We start from the raw sequence: 18,810 nt of genomic DNA, 5'->3' as shown, positions 1-18,810 counted from the left end.
GCTAAGATACGAATAACAGGCTAACGAGGAGAGGGCAGGAACTGGGCAAAAGGGAAGTAAACACTTACGAAAGACTAACGGAGAATAACGATGAGTAATGAAACCAGCACTAGAGGGGAATACACAGAACTGGGCAAAGGCAAGACAAAAAAACACAGGCAATCGGAACTAAAAAGGAAAACCAGACAACACCTGCACACATGGAAAAGGGGTAGAGAAACCTAAACGACAGGACAAAGGGCAGAATAAGACAGACGAGTGCTCACTGGGAAAACAACGTAGACGAAAACACAGAGTACAACAGACAAGAGAACAGCATAGAACTAGCCAACGTGAACAGGGAAAGCCACATACAGAGAGCGGAATTTAACATAGAGCACTGGGAGAAGGTACATAGGAACAAGAAGCGAGATCTACAAACGAGACGCAGGGACAAGGTTTACATGCCACAATTAGGGACAGCTGGAGACAAAGAGGAAGTGACAGGGAACCATGGAGACAGACGAAAACTGGAAAACACGGAAGGTTGCCAGGGAAACGGGGAACGCTCCGGTCTACGGGTGTGACACCCATGACCTCAGTCTGCTGTGATTGGTCAGCTCGTCCACCCTGTTCTGATTGGTCAACCACCAGAGCAGTTCCATCCATACATGCTCTGCCCATATTTCAATCCATGGACTGAACTTGAACAATCATTTGTTAGGTTTATCAATCAAAACAGTCTATCCAGAGCTTGTGATTAAAGAAGGTTTGGGCTGAGCAAGGGCTTTTCTGTGGCCAAGATCTTTTGTGTTGTTTTTAGGCAGAGATTATTTTCATGCTCTACTTGTTACAGTGGCCTGTGGTTTCCAAGCTGTTGATGGCCCTGAACCAATGAACTGTGGCCGTAACTTTACGGCATGTAATCTAAGATCCAGCTCACACTTCAGCACTGTTTGGCATCCAGTGAGTGACATAAAGCATCACCATATTTCCTTCCGATCTTGGGTAAGTTGGACCTGCAGCTGATTAGCAAAACCATTAGAACACACTGTCCCCCCTGATTGATTGATTAAGTTTGCCTCATTAGCTTTTAACATCACAAATCCATAAATAATTTTGCATCCATTCGGCCACATAAAGTTGGAGTGCGCCATCCTTCAGGGCTAAGAGGTGAAAACGCCCCCCAGGAGTAAGAGACAGGAAAACGCCCCCCAGGAGCAGGAGACAGGAAAACGCCCCCCAGGAGTAGGAGACAGGAAAACGCCCCCCAGGAGTAGGAGACAGGAAAACGCCCCCCAGGAGTAGGAGACAGGAAACTGCCCCCCAGGAGTAGGAGACAGGAAAACGCCCCCCCAGGAGTAGGAGACAGGAAAACGCCCCCCCCCAGGAGTAGGAGACAGGAAAACGCCCCCCCCCAGGAGTAGGAGACAGGAAAACGCCCCCCAGGAGTAGGAGACAGGAAACTGCCCCCCAGGAGTAGGAGACAGGAAAACGCCCTTCAGGAGTAAGATGTGAAAATGCACCACTGAGCTGCTCACAGCTGTGCCAGTTATATGCCATAACAGGAGGAGTGGAGGACAGCAGAGGGACAGTGGTGTGGTTCAACCACTGACGTCTTTATGGTCCTACCTTTAACAGAGTAGAGAAATGAGATCATCCCTCAGCGTCTTCCTAACATGGCTACACAACTGAGCAAACGCTCCCCAGACGCCAGGACTTGCTGTGCGTTGTGTGAGGGCATGGCCACGTGGGCCAGTAGACGGGCTTTGCAGACTGTTGACATACACAGAAAGCTACATAGCACACTAACACACTAATGAAAAAATAACAGGTCCCCTTCAAGAACTTCTCCTTTAAGAGGCACCGTAGTGATGAGATTAATCCAGAAACTCCATTCATGTTGTAATCTCTTCATCACTGCAGAGATGATATGAAAACAAAAAATGTTTAATTCATTGCAAGTATCATTTGAATACGGACCAAGTCAAAAGGGATTATGATGGATTATGTTCTGTGCTGTTGCTGAAGTGTTATTGTACTTTTGCTGCTGCTGTATCTTTTAGGCTTATTGAGATAACACACTGCTATTTTATTTTTTGTATAATTTAACATTGCTGTAATTTCCTTAATCTTACACAGTTTCGGTTCAAGTCTTTAGATATCAGTTGCAGAATCAAGTATTTGATTACTGTCTGGGAGAGGACATTTTTTACCTAAAGAATGTGATGTGTTTAACCACTGCTGAAACAAACTGTTAGAGCAGTGCACCTGTACTGCACAGCACAGCCTCACTGCACATATACAGCACAGTGGAGCCTTTTATATTGTTCTTTGTGGGATCTGAGATTAGTTTCATGATTTTACTCAATTTCCACTGAAATTAATTTCTCTTTGAAACAGCTTGAAGCAAACAAATGTTTAAGCGAATCCAACTGAAAGCCACATGTTGTCCTTGTCCAAGCACGGAGCTATGTGACATCTGATTTGCAAATCAGTTTCCCTCTCACGAAACAGAGGGTGACTCTTGCAGTTTGATTTGTAAATCATTTCCCCCTTCACTGAACACTCCCCTGCACTCCTGCACTCCCTGATTCTACACCAAATTCTCTCTTCTTCCCCCTGGAGGGGGTTTATCTTCTCATAGACAGGAGTCAAACCGTGTGTGCGTGCGTGTGTGTGTCGTCATCCATCACGGTGATATGTAGTGCTGTTTTCTTCTTGTCTGTTCCTCATGTTTCTCTTCACTTGCTCTACCTGTGTTTCACCATATTTCACCAAAATGGAAAAAGCTACCATGGAAAGAAGACGGCGGAAGACCCCTCAAACCACCGACCCCCCCACAAACACCCCCCTCCACAACGCCTCTCCTCAACCCCCCTCTTTCTTTGTATTTTACTCCCTCTCTCTCCTGCCTCTCTCCGTGACACTGATGAACTTTGCCTTGCACTTCATCCTATTCCCACCTCTTCCCTCTTTCTCCAGAGCACGATGAAGTTTAGATCCTTTCCAGGCCAACGAAACACCTTTTTACCTGGGAATGGGAGTGCGGTGTGACCATGGCAACCGTATCGCTCCTGTTCATTTGGTAGCGCCTGTGCTAATCCCATTAGCTATTTGGTGCTAGCGTGATGCGTGCATCTGTCCTAGAGTCTCCGGAGATGTTTCCTTCGTGTCTGCTCCTCTGTGCTGCTCAGCACAAGAAACGTTTGGATAATGGAAAGGTTTTACTTCTGCTATTACCTCACACCCACACACCGTCTCACTCGTTTCTTCTCCCTCTCTCTCTCTCTCCCTCCCTCTTTCTCTTTCTCTCTCCCACTCTCTTTCCTTCCCTCTTTCCCTCTCTCTCTCCCTCCCTCCCTCTCTCTCTCTCTCCCCCTGTCTCTCTCTCTCTCTCTCTCTCTCTCTCTCTCTCCCTGGCCCTATTCTAATTAAGTGATTGGTCTTGTCCCACCCGGGATGTCCTCAGTGGTAGTAGCCCCTCCCCCAGCAGTGGGGACACTTCTCCTCTAGCAGAGCACGGCCACGTCTGCTACTCACAGACTAATGCAGACTGAAATACACACACACACAGCCAGAGCCAGAGAATAACTAATGTAAGAACACACACTCCCCCACAACCAACCACCCGACTTGTCCTATATTTTACTAATGTAAAGCATACATACATTACATGCACAGAGATGCTGACACACATTCTCTCTCTCACTTTCACTCTCTCACACACACACACACACAAAACACAACACAACACACACACTAGTGTATCTTCTGTTTGGCCTACCTGGCCCGTGTGGTGCATTGATTCCACTTGTGTGATGTATTATTATTGTCACGGCTAACCAAATTGCTGCTGTGTTGGAAAAAGACCAAGCAGCCACACACACACACACACACACACACACACACACATAATAGCATGCGTTGTCTCTCTCTCTCTCGCACACGCACACACACACACACACGCATAATAGAATGTGTTGTGTGTGTGTGTCTCTCTCTCTCACACACACACACACGCATAATAGAATGTGTTGTGTGTCCCTCTCACACACACACACACACTTAATCGCGCTACATCGATATTCTCCTCTCCTTTTCTCCAGTCTTGTGCATCCATACGGATTTTGACCTGCATTGTTTGTTATTCTGTTTCTTTGTCTCTGTTTGTCTTACGCCTTCACTCTCTCATGTTGTCTCAGGCTGTCTCACACTGTTGCTGTCTCACGTTGTCTCATGCTGTCTCATACTGTCTGACGTTATCTCACACTGTCTTGGTGTTAGTGTTGTCAGTGTCGGGTGTCTCCTCCCTTCTCTCTTGCTACCATTTTATCTTCCCCATCCGTACTGTACGTCTCCATGCTGTGTCCTCATCTAGTGATGCACCTAGATCAGCGTGTGAAGGTTGATCTCACACACACACACCTCGGCATGCGTCTGTGTGTGCTAAGCAGCTAGCGATGGAGACAGTCCCTGGATCTGTACTGCTGTGTGTGAAGGTTGATCTCAGTCACACACACACACACACACACACACTCCATGGATCTGTAGTGCTGAGCTCATACTTTTGCATATTTATAATAGCTGTTGGCTTGACTGGGAGTCAAGGCTGCTGACAGCACGACAGCGTGAGTCACTCGCATTCATCACTGTCTGAGTGTTTGTGTGTGTGCTTTTTGTGAATTTCTGCTGCTGAACACAGCTCATCATACCTCCTGAATAGGAGCTCAAGGCAGCCTCAGTCTTCAGATGTGTGTGTGTGTGTGTGTGTGTGTGTGTGTGTGTGAGATACCATATGAAAACCTATTTCAACAAGTATGTGCACATGTCAGTGTCACGGATAGGTAATGTAATAGTCCATGACAAACTTTCTCTCTCTCTCTCTCTCTCTCTGTCTCTCTCTCCCTCTTTTCTGTGTTTGTGTGTTTCACATAAAGGCCAAACTGTGGTGTAGTTTGGCATATCTTCATACCTACTACACCAACACTACTTTCTAGTGTAATTATACAGACTTTAAGTGGGGTGGGTGTGGGTGTGCGTGGGTGTGTTTATATGTTACATGTATATTTACATGTTTATATGTTAGGGTTAGGTTTAGGGTTAAGGTTAGGGTTAGGCTTAGGGTTAAAATTAGGGTTAGGATTAGGGTTAGGGTTAAAGTTAGAAATATTCAATTTATTTGCATCTGAGTTTTTTTCATTGGTGTTGTAAAATGGAAAATCTGATTGGTGGTGTGTAAAAAATCTGTATTCTGATTGGTGCAGATACTGTATAGGGACTCTGATTGGTCTGGTGACTGTGTAGGGACTCTGGTCCAGATCCCCTGACAGGGACATACTCCAGTACCAGTGGTGAGTCCCTTTTATCAACATCCTTGAGGTTCGGGAAAATGGCCCCCAGAGTGACGGTGCGTCAGCAGTAAAATGTGCCTCCTCTTGTCTCTATCATTATTTAATTCATTAGCATTTCAAACCAGGATGTTGTTTTGTTACACACACCCTGGAAACAGTACCCTGCTCATGACAACAGTGCCACTGTCAAAACTAAAGAAAGACTGGCAGAACACTGGCACCATTAATGGTGCCATACAGACGGGTTTCAATTACTGTCCCTGGATAACGAGCCCTGAAGTAAATGATCTCAGCAGGGAGACCTAACAAAACGATGCACATGAACTGCCACTGTGCATGAGCTGGAGTTTTAAATTCACTCCCAGGCCTTAGCTCCACCCACTGCATGCAGTGAGGAAGAGGGAGAGGCTGAGACATGTGTGTGGTTGCTGTGTAGGGGGGAGGGGCATTTGTGGGCGGGAGTTGTGTAGGGGGAGGGGCTGAGGCATATGTGTGTGGTTGCTGTGTAGAGGGGAGGGGCACAGGGTGTTTGTGGGTGAGAGTTGTGCTCCAGTGCTGTAGTCATGGGTAGTCATGTGTGTGGGAGGTGCTCTCATCCTCATGTCCCCAAGCACAGGATTTGGGGATTATGCTGAGACTGTGATGTCCTATCGATAAACAGGTGAAGTTGAGCTGGTGAGAGCGTGTCAAACATTCCCCGTGTGCCAGGGGCACAGAGAGATAAGACACGTTTGTTTACACTGGTAAGTACAAGCACCTTAATCCACAATGATGGAGAATCCATCAGTCCATCAGCTGAGGAGCAGAGCACTCATCTCAAACGTGTGTCCAGATAGACTCAGGGAGACATGTGAGGGCAGAAGACATACAGATGTACATCTGCGTATGCACGCGCACAGAGACACTTCCATTTTTACCTCTTCACGTAATATTGTAGGATTTGCAATAATCAGACTTGTAGTTTTGCTCAATGCCCAGCAGGTGAAACTCGAAGGTGAGGAACTCTGGATGTGACTCAGGGCAGTGGGAGCTCAGTGGTTAAGTTACTCAACTAGTAATCCGAAGGTTGCCAGTTCAAGTCCCGCCACTGCCAAACTGCCACTTTTGGGCCCCTGAGCAAGAGCTTTAACCCTCAATTTCTCAAGTTGTACTCAGTCAGAATTGTAAGTCCTTTTGGATAAAAGTATCAGATAAATTCTGTATATGGCCTGGTACTTTTGGACTCCTGGTACTGGCTGCTATTGCATGGCAATGGAGGTTTGGTCCAATCAGATTCATGTCTACAGGGTGTTATTTGCATAACCTGCAGCAGCTAAACTTGAGACATGTACATTTATTCATATGGCAGAGACTATTATCCTGTGTGACGTACCATCTCAGTTACGTTACCGAGGTGAAGGTGGCGTACAGTGTGGTGCACTTACCCCAGACAGGGGGGATGAACCCAGCCAGAGGGAGCAGCACCGTTACCCACTAATAGGCAGTTTCTACATGTGTGTGTAATTGTGTAAGAGAGTGTAGATGCAGCAGACTCAAGATAATCTGTTTTATTTAACCGCATTAATGCAGTTGATCTCTGTTATGAAGCCTGAAAGAGAAGCCAGTCTCTGGCTGTAATAAAAGGAGGAAGCTTTTCTCTTAAGCAGGAGCAATTACATCTCCTCCTTCCTAATAAAGGTCATAGGCTTTGTTCTCATAACTTATTCATGCTGTCATGCTAGGACAGAATAATGTAGCTGTGTGTGTGTGTGTGTGTGTGTGTGTGTGTGTGTGTGTGTGTGTGTGAGAGAGGTGAGTGTCTCTCTTTTTTTTTTTTTTTTTTTTTTTAGTAGAGTTGCTCTGCTCCAGGCCAGTGTCTGACACTGTCCATGGTACTGAAACTTTACACTACTCCAGGCCAGTGTCTGACATTGTCCATGGTACTGAAACTTTACACTACTCCAGGCCAGTGTCTGACACTGTCCATGGTGCTGAAACGTTACACTACTCCAGGCCAGTGTCTGATACTGTCCATGGTACTGTAACTTTAAGCACCTTCTGCCTTGCATGCGTGGCATAACTATCAGTATTTACTGTCTGTCTCTTCTCTCTTATGTTGTGGATTGTTGGGGGGTCCAGGTGCACAGTTAGGAATATACTGTGTTTTCCAGATCAGCATGATGTTCTCAGTGCACAGGCTTTACTGATTGAACAGAAAAGGCTTTTTTGGATGTTGAGTTTTGCACGGTTCCGTGTGCAGATTCTTCCTGACTTTGTGGAGTGATGGAGTGGGACCTTTTGTCCTCTGCCCATTCTGGCCTCTAATGCTCAAGCACTCTTCCATTTCTGTTCCTTTTATACGTTTGTCCCCCTACACCTTTTCACTCCTACTCTCATTCTGTCCCGCCCCCCGTCTCTCTGATCCGCCCCCCGTCTCTCTGATCCGCCCCGTCTCCCTGTCCCGCCCCCGTCTCTCTGATCCTCCCCCTCTGTCTCCCTGTCCTGTCTCCCTGTCCCGCCCCCCGTCTCCCTGTCCCGCCCCCCGTCTCTCTGATCCGCCCCGTCTCACTGTCCCGCCCCCTGTCTCTCTGATCCTCCCCCTCTGTCTCCCTGCTCCAGCTTCCAACTCTGCTTTGGTTGCTCTTCCCAAAACTGATGGTGCTGTAACGAGCACCATACCTGGGTTTCATTCTGTACTCACAAAGCGGAAACTGCTAGTCACCCCCATCCCCCTTTCATTCTCTCTCCACCTCTCCCTCATTCTCTCTCTCTGCTGTCATTTTCTGGCCTGTCACTATTTTCTGCTGTTCTGCCTGAAAGAAGTTTTTTATTCCATTACAAAGTTGTCACCCGCGACACACACACACTCTCTCTCTCTCTCACACACACACGCACACTCACCCGCTACACACACACACACACATACACACACGCTTGCTCTCTCTTTCTCTTTCTCTCTCTGCTCACTAATTCACTCCAGAAATTTAAACTAGTTTGTCTGCATTTAACATCAACTTTAATATTGATCATATAATTGTTCTCTTAGTAAAGTTCAGGGGTAAATCACATTTCTCCACTGGTATCTGATTCAGTATTATTAGCTGATATCCCTCTGATTCAGTATTATTTGCTGAATGACCTCTGATTCAGTATTATTAGCTGATATCCCTCTGATTCAGTATTATTTGCTGAATGACCTCGGTCTGGTCGTTCGGTGTTTATTTCTTTCTCCTTCCCTGTCCTCTCCGTCTGCCACTTCTGTCTCTCTGTTGTCCTCGCTCTGTTTCCTGCCTGAATTCCTCTGTCCTGTCATCCTTCCTCGCAGTCTGTCTCATTGTGCCTCCCAGCCTCTGGGAGGCCCTGCCATTGCCGTACGGAAGCACCACGTGTCGTGTCCCGTTTATCCGATGGCATGCCCAGGGGTTCCGGAGAGGGTGAACTGGATTTCCCATGGTGGAGGAGCTTGAGGGAACACTGAGCTGATTAGCAGTGATCGGAAAACCGGAGTCCAGGCTAGTGGTTCTGTCAGCAGGGCTGTGTTCAAGCAGCAGAAACCTAGTGTGTGTTCAGAGGCTGTGTGCGCGTGTGTTCAGAGGCTGTGCGTGTATGTGTGTGTGCGTGTTCAGAGGCTGTGCGCGCGTGTGTGTGTGCGCACGTGTGTTCAGAGGCTGTGTGTGCGCGTGTGTTCAGAGGCTGTGTGTGCGCGTGTGTTCAGAGGCTGTGTGTGTGTGCGTGTGTTCAGAGGCTGTGTGCGCGCGTGTGTGTGTGTGTGTGTGTGTGTGTGTGTGTGTGTGTGTGTGTGTGTGTGTGTGTGTGAGTGTGTGTGTGTGTGTGTGTGTGTGTGTGTGTGTGTGTGTGTGTGAGTGTGTGTGTGTGTGTGTGTGTGTGTGTGTGTGTGTGTGTGTGTGTGTGTGTGTGTGTGTGTGTGTGTGAGTGTGTGTGTGTGTGTGTGTGTGTGTGTGTGTGTGTGTGTGTGTGAGTGTGTGTGTGTGTGTGTGTGTGTGTGTGTGTGTGTGTGTGTGTAGCGGTGCAGTTTACACCAATACCCTCTGCCTCTCGCGGTGATTGTGAGCGTTGCGTTGTGCTTTTGTAAACTGCCCTGATGAAGCCCTTTCCTCCCGGTTGCCATGACTGTGTTGTCTGCTTTCTGAAGTTTTTCCCGCCTCTCTCCGGCTGTACGTTAGTGCTGCGGTGGCATGTTCAGGAGCTGCCACATAAAAGCCACACCAGTGAAACGCTGTCGCTGGGAGCAATACACTAAACATGTGCTGTCTCCCTCTCTCCCTCTCTAACTGCAGGGTGGAGCCTGTTTGGCAAAGGGTGGTGCAGGTGGATCTGGAGATGGATGTTAGCGTGGACACGACGGGCAGTGGGTCGATCTCCTGGATGGTGGAGTATCCAGGGATCCGAGTGGGCTCTGAGGAGACAGAGACGCATGTCCTCATAGTGCAGAGAGAACTTGCTGGAGTGGTCCCCCTCGCTATGGTCAGTCCCACACACACACACACACACGTATGCATATGCACACGCACAGACACAAACCACCCACGTACACAAAACCTGCGGAGTGTGTGTGTGTCTGCGCGTGTGTGTGTCTGCGCGTGTGTGTGTGTCTGCGCGTGTGTGTGTGTGTGTCTGCGCGTGTGTGTGTGTGTGTGTGTCTGCGCGCGCGTGTGTCTGCGCGCGCGTGTGTCTGCGCGCGCGTGTGTCTGCGCGTGTGTGTCTGCGCGCGTGTGTGTGTGTGCACGTGTGTGCACGTGCGTGTGTCTGCGCGTGTGCGTGTGTCTGCGCGTGTGTGTGTGTCTGCGCGTGTGTGTGTGTGTGTCTGCGCGTGTGTGTGTGCGTGTGTGTCTGCGCGTGTGTGTGTCTGCGCGCGTGTGTGTGTGTGCACGTGTGTGCACGTGCGTGTGTGTCTGCGCGTGTGCATACGCGTGTGTGTCTGCGCGCGTGTGTGTGTGCACGTGCGTGTGTGTCTGCGCGTGTGCATACGTGTGCGTGTGTGTGTGTGTGTGTGTGTGTGTGTGTGTGTCTGCGCGTGTGTGTGTGTGTGCGCGTGTGTGTGCGCTTATTTACAGTGATTCATACACTATCCCTGTGTTGGTTCCTCCACCCTTACTGAACACCTAATGGAGAGATCAATATGAATGTGTATTGCCTAATGGGGATTTATGCGGTGGGGAGTATTAATGCTTGCTGTGAAGAGATGTGGACACCAGTCATAATTAAACAGCAGTTACACTCATTCTCCTCCCACGTCCCGCTCAGCGCCTTCTAACGAGAGCCACGTTTCAGAAGATCAATCTGACGACTATCAGATTACCAGAATGAGATAAACAAACTCTCTCTCTTCATCTAACTGCCACCTCTCCTTCTCCTCAGTTTTTCTTTCTTTCTTCTCCGTTTTAAAGTCTATAGCCAATTATGTGTTTTCCCAGAAATGAGTCAGATTCTCTTCTACAATAATAACAAAGGCAACGTCTCACGTTTTCTGCCTCTATGTTTGTAATAATGTGCATAAATATAAACACGTGCAACCCCTTCTCAGAGGTTAACGTGAGTGTTGGTGCACAGTGTTCGCCTGATTGATGAGGCATCATCACTTCCCATGAAGCAGTGGGGCTTCCTCACTTGACTGTAGTTGACTTCAGTAGCCTTGGTCCATGACTCATCCTGGTGATCTGAGGTCTTTAACAGCCTGTCACACTTCCACGTGTGACCCTCCAACCTCCCTATTCATTTGGCATCAAGTCCCTGGAATTGTTAAACTACAGTTCCCACAATGCCATGCCATTTGCTACTTGTCTGTCCCCTCTTTAATTGTTTGGCACATTACTGTGGTACTTGTAGTCTTGTGGGAGTGCTCTGGCTGGCACAAGGCCCCACTTGCCGCCGCGCTAATGGAGAGTGAGTGGTTTGGCTGTCACTGACCTCCACACACGCACTCCTCGGCGGGGGAGAAACTCTGCTCTGGGGCTGCGTACAGACAGCTGCTCCTTCTGTCAGTGAGGCCCCAGTGGAGGAGTTTACTGGAGCAACACATGGAGAGTCTCTGAAACGTGCATTCAGAGAGCTGAACACCAGAGGAGAGAGCTGAAGTCTGCAGAACTGGTCAAAACCCTGATCAGGTTTACAGTGTACACACACACACACACACACACACACTACCATGACCTTTACCAGTGGAGCATGTACTGGTGTTTCACAGCATAACATCACACACACACATCTATATTCTTCTTCTTCTCTCGTTCTACCTCTCTGCCACAAACTGCCGTCTCACCAGCTCTCGCTCTGTCTATCTCTCTCTCTTTCACTCTTCCTTTCTCATCCTCTTTTCTTCCACCACATCTGTTACTCTCTCTCTACTTGTCTTTCCTACTCTGTCCTCTTCTTAATCTCCCTCTATCCCTCCTTCTCTCTGTCTCTCTCTTTCTCCTTCTTTCTCTCTGTCCTTCACCTCCTGCTGCTCCCTCTATCTGATGAACTCAGCTGTGTGGTGATGTTTCTTTAACTGAGGATGGAGAGGGGGGTGGGGTTGGGTGGGGGTAGGGATTCCTCCCCCCCCCCGCCCCCGACCTCTAGAGATGGAGAAGAGCTGGCGGGTCAGGTGTAGCTGCTGAGAGGGTCAGTACACAGCATGCTGGCTACGTCTGTCAGCGGAGCCTTCGCATGCAGCTCATATAGGACCCTGGTGCAGCTGAATAGTTAAATACACAGACGGAGTCTCTATGTGGGCCCCCTGGTGCAGGTGAATAGTTAAATACACAGACGGAGTCTCTATGTGGGCCCCCTGGTGCAGCTGAATAGTTAAATACACAGACGGAGTCTCTATGTGGGCCCCCTGGTGCAGGTGAATAGTTAAATACACAGACGGAGTCTCTATGTGGGCCCCCTGGTGCAGGTGAATAGTTAAATACACAGACGGAGTCTCTATGTGGGCCCCCTGGTGCAGGTGAATAGTTAAATACACAGACGGAGTCTCTATGTGGGCCCCCTGGTGCAGGTGAATAGTTAAATACACAGACGGAGTCTCTATGTGGGCCCCCTGGTGCAGGTGAATAGTTAAATACACAGACGGAGTCTCTGTGTGGGCCCCCTGGTGCAGGTGAATAGTTAAATACACAGACGGAGTCTCTGTGTGGGCCCCCTGGTGCAGGTGAATAGTTAAATACACAGACGGAGTCTCTGTGTGGGCCCCCTGGTGCAGGTGAATAGTTAAATACACAGACGGAGTCTCTGTGTGGGCCCCCTGGTGCAGGTGAATAGTTAAATACACAGACGGAGTCTCTATGTGGGCCCCCTGGTGCAGGTGAATAGGTAAATACACAGACGGAGTCTCTATGTGGGCCCCCTGGTGCAGGTGAATAGTTAAATACACAGACGGAGTCTCTATGTGGGCCCCCTGGTGCAGGTGAATAGTTAAATACACAGACGGAGTCTCTATGTGGGCCCCCTGGTGCAGGTGAATAGGTAAATACACAGACGGAGTCTCTATGTGGGCCCCCTGGTGCAGGTGAATAGTTAAATACACAGACGGAGTCTCTATGTGGGCCCCCTGGTGCAGGTGAATAGTTAAATACACAGACGGAGTCTCTATGTGGGCCCCCTGGTGCAGCTGAATAGTTAAATACACAGACGGAGTCTCTATGTGGGCCCCCTGGTGCAGGTTAATAGTTAAATACACAGATGGAGTCTCTATGTGGGCCCCCTGGTGCAGGTGAATAGTTAAATACACAGACGGAGTCTCTATGTGGGCCCCCTGGTGCAGGTGAATAGTTAAATACACAGACAGAGTCTCTATGTGGGCCCCCTGGTGCAGGTGAATAGTTAAATACACAGACGGAGTCTCTATGTGGGCCCCCTGGTGCAGGTGAATAGTTAAATACACAGACGGAGTCTCTATGTGGGCCCCCTGGTGCAGGTGAATAGTTAAATACACAGACAGAGTCTCTATGTGGGCCCCCTGGTGCAGGTGAATAGGTAAATACACAGACGGAGTCTCTATGTGGGCCCCCTGGTGCAGGTGAATAGGTAAATACACAGACGGAGTCTTTATGTGGACCCCCTGGTGCAGGTGAATAGTTAAATACACAGACAGAGTCTCTATGTGGGCCCCCTGGTGCAGGTGGGAGGGTGGACACTCTGGCAGTGGCTCTGCACCTCCTGGCAGGTAAAAAGGTGAACGTGTGTTGGCGTGTCTTCAAATAGGCCTCATGGTGCAGGTGTAAGGGTACATTTGTGGTTGTGTCACTGAGTGTAAAGCTCTCACTGAGGTATCAGTGAGGAGGAGATGCAAAAGCCAGTGGTCGTTTCCACGTTGAGCCTTCTTTGGTTGGGGTCATTGTGCTGTGTGGCACGTCGCTGGCACAGCGAGCCCTGCTGGCTCATGCAGGCCAGTGGGCACCGTGCCAGTCCACCATGCTGTGGGGTGTGTAAGGGTATTATCTCTGGCCAGGGTCCCCTCTACCCCTGACGGTTCAGTCATGCGCTTGTAAAATTGCTTTACCAGTACAGTAATAAATACAGTCATGATGGGACACTTACTGAATACAAAGAGACACTCCTCTCTACAGAGAGAAACAGATGGAGAGAAACGGAGAAAAACGGAGAGAGAGAGAGATGCTCTTCTCTGCAGAGAGAGAAACAGATTTACTCTCTACACAGAGAGATCTGGAGAGAAACGGAGAGAGAGAGGATGTCATTTTTTAGTTGTTTGTGTTCTTTTTTGGCAATTTTTGTTGTTTACATTAATTTTCCTCTTTTTTACATTCATTAAATTCTTAGTTTGCATATTACTTTATTCTTTGCATTACTTTGGTTAACAACAATAAGAGTAAACAAGTTTGTGTACTTTCTTAAACACAGTTTACAAAGTGCTTTAAAGAAAACAGAGGGTACATAGATCAGGGTGTAATAACCTCCATTATCCCGCCATCAAATAAGAAGAAAGTGTTATTAAACTTTATTTTAATAAAGCTTTTTCTATGATTGATTTAAATAGAAGACTGGAGTGAATTTAAAGAGTAAAATGAAAAGTTAATTAGAGATTTATTTAAAAAAAGAATCAAAGTAAAAGAGAATTTAAAAACCATGCAAGGAAATAAGAGCAGAACAGCGCGTGTATTGAGCAGGAAACGCATATTGGAAACAGGGAAGGTGGAGGAATACAGTCGAGGCAGAGATGTTTAATTAAAGGCTTAACATTCTTCTTGAAAGTATTTAAGTCGGCAACGGATAAATTGTACAAGTACAGTTATGCCAATAAAGTAATATAAATAAATACATGAATGAATGAATATAAAAATATGATAAATTAAGTTTTATTATGAAAAGTGGAAAGTGGTGCTCTGTGGTGAAGGTACTTGACTTGTAATTGGAAGGTTGCTGGTTCAAGTCCCACCGCTTCCAAGTTGCTGCTGTTGGGCCCCTGAGCAAGACCCTTAACCCTCAATAACTCAAGTTGTACTCGGTCAGAATTGTAAGTCGCTTTGGATAAAAATGTCAGATACATGTAAATGATTTTGTTACTAGTGCTTTTATCTTTGGCAAAATTGTACCTGACAGTCATACCAATAAAGCTACCTTGAATTGAATAATTGAATGAATGAGAGAGAGAGAGAGAGAGAGAGAGAGAGAGAGTGAGTGAGTGAGTGTGAGGGATTGAGGGAGGGAGGGGGAGAGAGAGACAGTGTGTGTGTGCGAGGGACAGAGTGTGAGGTAGAGAGAGAGATTATTATTAATTTCTTAATTATTATTAACACAGTTACTATATTGAGACGTGAGGGTGAAGGGGCGTGGCACAGGGACGGAGTGAGAGATTGAGAGAGAGATTTAGAGGGCGAGCTGTGGGCAGATCCGTGACGGCATGTGTTGATATGAGCATATCTGCTGAGTTCGGCTCCGGGCAAAGCCGTCTTCAGTAATTAGCTGTAATTACAGCAACCAGGCACGTTGTCTTCCTGTGGTGAGACAGACCTAATCTGCTCACAGAGGCCAAACTTAAGCCTGTTACACGGCCCGTGCGCCACCGCGACCTCCGCACAAAGGTCACGGGTTATTAGCACTAATGATTATTACCCGCTCTGGAGCTGTGGACCCGCTCGGTCCTGGTCACAGTTAGGGGTTATTAGACGCCTCATCTATGACCCACTTCCTCTCTCTCACCATTCATCTCTCTCTCTCTCTCTCTATCTATCTATCTTCTTCTCTGTCTCTCTCTCTGTTCCTATATCATCACAGTTAATTTGCAGCATATTTTTTTTTCAATTAATGATGCCCTCAGTATTAATCAGTCTGAACAAAAGGACGTTTAATGGCTCCACCAAAGCTCAGTGAGTCGATTAAGCTGGGGGGGAGAAATAGAATAAAGAGAAAGAGAGAAAAATAGAAGGAGGGAGAGAGACATGTTTCTGACCTCCAGGAGGAAGAATGAGGTGAAACAGATTGTTCCCGTTGAAGTGCATTGTGGGAGTAGCATCGCTGAGAGGGGCCTCATGATGGCACCTGCAGCGGCCAGCGCAGGATGCACTGGACAGCAGCGGAGACGCGGGAGACGAGAGAGACGCGGGAGCCGCGGGAGACGAGGGAGACGAGGGAGACGCGGGAGACGCGGGAGACGAGGGAGACGAGGGAGACGCGGGCGAGACATAGAGCACAGGAAGCTGAGAGATACAGGAAGGAGAGGATAAAGGATGACTGTTGTGGTGTGTGTGTGTGTGTGTGTGTGAGATCACGTCTGCTATGTGGGTCAGGTGAAGAAGGATCCTCTAGCTGGTAATGGAAGGCAGATCAGATTTGTTAGCACAGCAGGAGTCTCACACACACACACACACACACACACACACACACACACACACACACACACACACAGAAAACACAGAAACAGTGAAGTAAAACACAGCAGTCATACTTACACATACACACACACACACACACAACTGTAGAAACAAACACACATACATACATACATACATACACATACATACATACATACATACATACATACATACATACACACACACACATACATGCACATACATACATACATACCCACCCACACATTCTCTCTCTGTCTCTCTCTCTCACACACACACACACTCATGGGCCCATGGCATTGGACACGTCTTTGCCATTTGAGGGACTATCACCTCAGTCATCCAGAGAAGACGGGACAGAGAGGAGACTCTCACTCAGGGACAGTCCAGACACCTGATAAAGGTAGACAGTCACACATGTACCCCCCCGAGCACAGTAATGGTCCGTTCCATGTGTTCTTTGTAACGGTGCCACTGTGTGAATCCGGACCAATGCTAGTAAATACACAGCAGCTTAAGAGCCATTCCTGAGTGTTGCGGGGAGATGTTATCTGAGTGAGCAGAGAAACACCAGGAGAGGTAAGAAGGCAGAACGTCTGTCTCTACCTCCCAAAACTGACTCACGATGTTCCTTCAGAAAAACAACCCACTCTGCTCGTCAGTGCTCCCATCATTCACTGAAAAGAGCCTCTCCACACACCACACAGCACCGGCGGAGAGAGCGTCTGACACGCCTCCTGTGGGCGGTAGCAGAGGGAAGGCCTGCTCTAGTGTGCACGCCCGTGTGTTTCATGCTCTCTCTCTGCATGTCTTTGGGGTGAGGGTCCAGCGTGTTGTTCTCTTTCTGCTTTTTTCTCTGCAGTTGAGAGACACCGAGGTGCGCAGAAACGTCAGCTTGCTGTGGGGATTAATGGTTTTGTTCTGGAATTCACTGGAAGTGGGAACGAGTGGATTGGTACTGGATTTAGTATCTCGATGTGGGTATTGTTGGATTAGAGCTGGAATCAGTAGCTTGGCTTTGGGCTGAGTGTCTTGGCCTGGGGATTAGTAGCAGATGGAGATGCCAGTGTGGCATTATTGTGGCGCCGTGGTGGAGTGTAGCTTAGCATCTCGAACGCGGCAGCTAACAGCTCTGTCGAGGATCAGTAACGCCTCTGTGTGAAGGGAACAGACGAGTCAAGAGGGGTTTAATACATTCACATGGAGATGACCGAGCAGAGTCAGAGCAGTTTGGAGATGACCGAGCAGACTCAGAGCAGTTTGGAGATGACCGAGCAGACTCAGAGCAGTTTGGAGATGACCGAGCAGACTCAGAGCAGTTTGGAGATGACCGAGCAGCATCAGAGCAGTTTGGAGATGACCGAGCAGACTCAGAGCAGTTTGGAGATGACCGAGCAGACTCAGAGCAGTTTGGAGATGACCGAGCAGACTCAGAGCAGTTTGGAGATGACCGAGCAGACTCAGAGCAGTTTGGAGATGACCGAGCAGCGTCAGAGCAGTTTGGAGATGACCGAGCAGACTCAGAGCAGTTTGGAGATGACCGAGCAGACTCAGAGCAGTTTGGAGATGACCGAGCAGCGTCAGAGCAGTTTGGAGATGACCGAGCAGACTCAGAGCAGTTTGGAGATGACCGAGCAGACTCAGAGCAGTTTGGAGATGACCGAGCAGACTCAAAGCAGTTTGGAGATGACCGAGCAGCGTCAGAGCAGTTTCATGTAGGCCTGCTCCAGGGTAATGAGGAACTGGAACAGGCGTTACACATGCACATGAACGTGCAGTTTTTTAACATGCTGTTACGACAGCATAGCAAATGGGAAGACGCTGCCTGGAGACGTTTGTAAATCCTGGGACATGGCTGGGGAGGGACTTGCTAAGGGTGCTCCAGAAAAGCCGGGCTGAGGACAGCTAGCGATGAGCTGCAGGAGAGAGGATTTTACCCAGTGAGGAACAGGTCTTGGCGTCGTGCTGACTCCAAGGTCCTTTAAAACGCACCAGCGAACAGGCTGGAGGCAAGAAAATCACACACTTCAGTCAGACCTATGCTGTGTGCATGGCAGGTCCATTATAGATAACAGATCCCTGGCTGGGGATATCCTGCACGTGTCTGGAATAGGTGGGCTTCGTTTTGGCCTTTTATCAATGGATCAAGAAAAGGCATTTGATTGGATAGAACACCAATACCTTTGGAGTACATATCTGCGCTGGTTTGAGTGCTCCTTTTAAAGTGGCGGGGAGCGTGTGTGCTTGGAGGGGCTTAGACACGCCTGCTGGCTATTTGGGATGTTGTCCATAATTGCAGCAGTACCAATGTTAACTACATTAGGAGTTTTATCTTGTCTAATGCAGATGATGTGGCGCTGTAATGGCTCCGGTCGTAAAGACCGACCGAGCTGCTGGAAGCTGGAGAGAGCAGAGAAGGAAACAGACGCCAGTGATCACCGACACAGCAGAGTCCTCCATATGCCGCCATTTGGTGTTTTCAGCTTCCTTGTGAATTGTTGAAGGGAAGCCATGAGGGTCAGTTCAGTGAGGAACAAGCTGATTTGTGTACAGTAGAGCGTCCCGTGTTTATCAAGAGAGAAATGGCGACAGGACCTTGTGCGCTTAGTGAGTAGAAATGCAACCTTGCATTGAATAATTGAATGAAACAGTTTGTACTGGGATTCTACTACGGGCTAGTGGAA

General features: G+C 48.2%; 1 protein-coding gene across 1 annotated transcript in view; it reads left to right on the top strand.

Moving 5' to 3' along the window:
* The window catches only part of LOC113581637 (transmembrane protein 132C), a 175,846-nt gene that overhangs the window by 117,965 nt on the left and 39,071 nt on the right, over positions 1-18,810 (top strand). Inside the window, exon 4 of the mRNA XM_035536530.2 lies at positions 9,611-9,797. Coding sequence (XP_035392423.1) covers positions 9,611-9,797 — 187 coding nt within the window. The remainder of the gene's footprint in view (positions 1-9,610; positions 9,798-18,810) is intronic.

The sequence above is a fragment of the Electrophorus electricus genome, chromosome 20, assembly GCF_041902795.1.
Source record: "Electrophorus electricus isolate QZ-2024a chromosome 20, ASM4190279v1, whole genome shotgun sequence".
Taxonomy (NCBI): Eukaryota; Metazoa; Chordata; class Actinopteri; order Gymnotiformes; family Gymnotidae; genus Electrophorus; species Electrophorus electricus.
The sequence above is the reverse complement of the archived record's forward strand: the minus strand, read 5'-3'. Positions and strand labels throughout refer to the sequence as shown.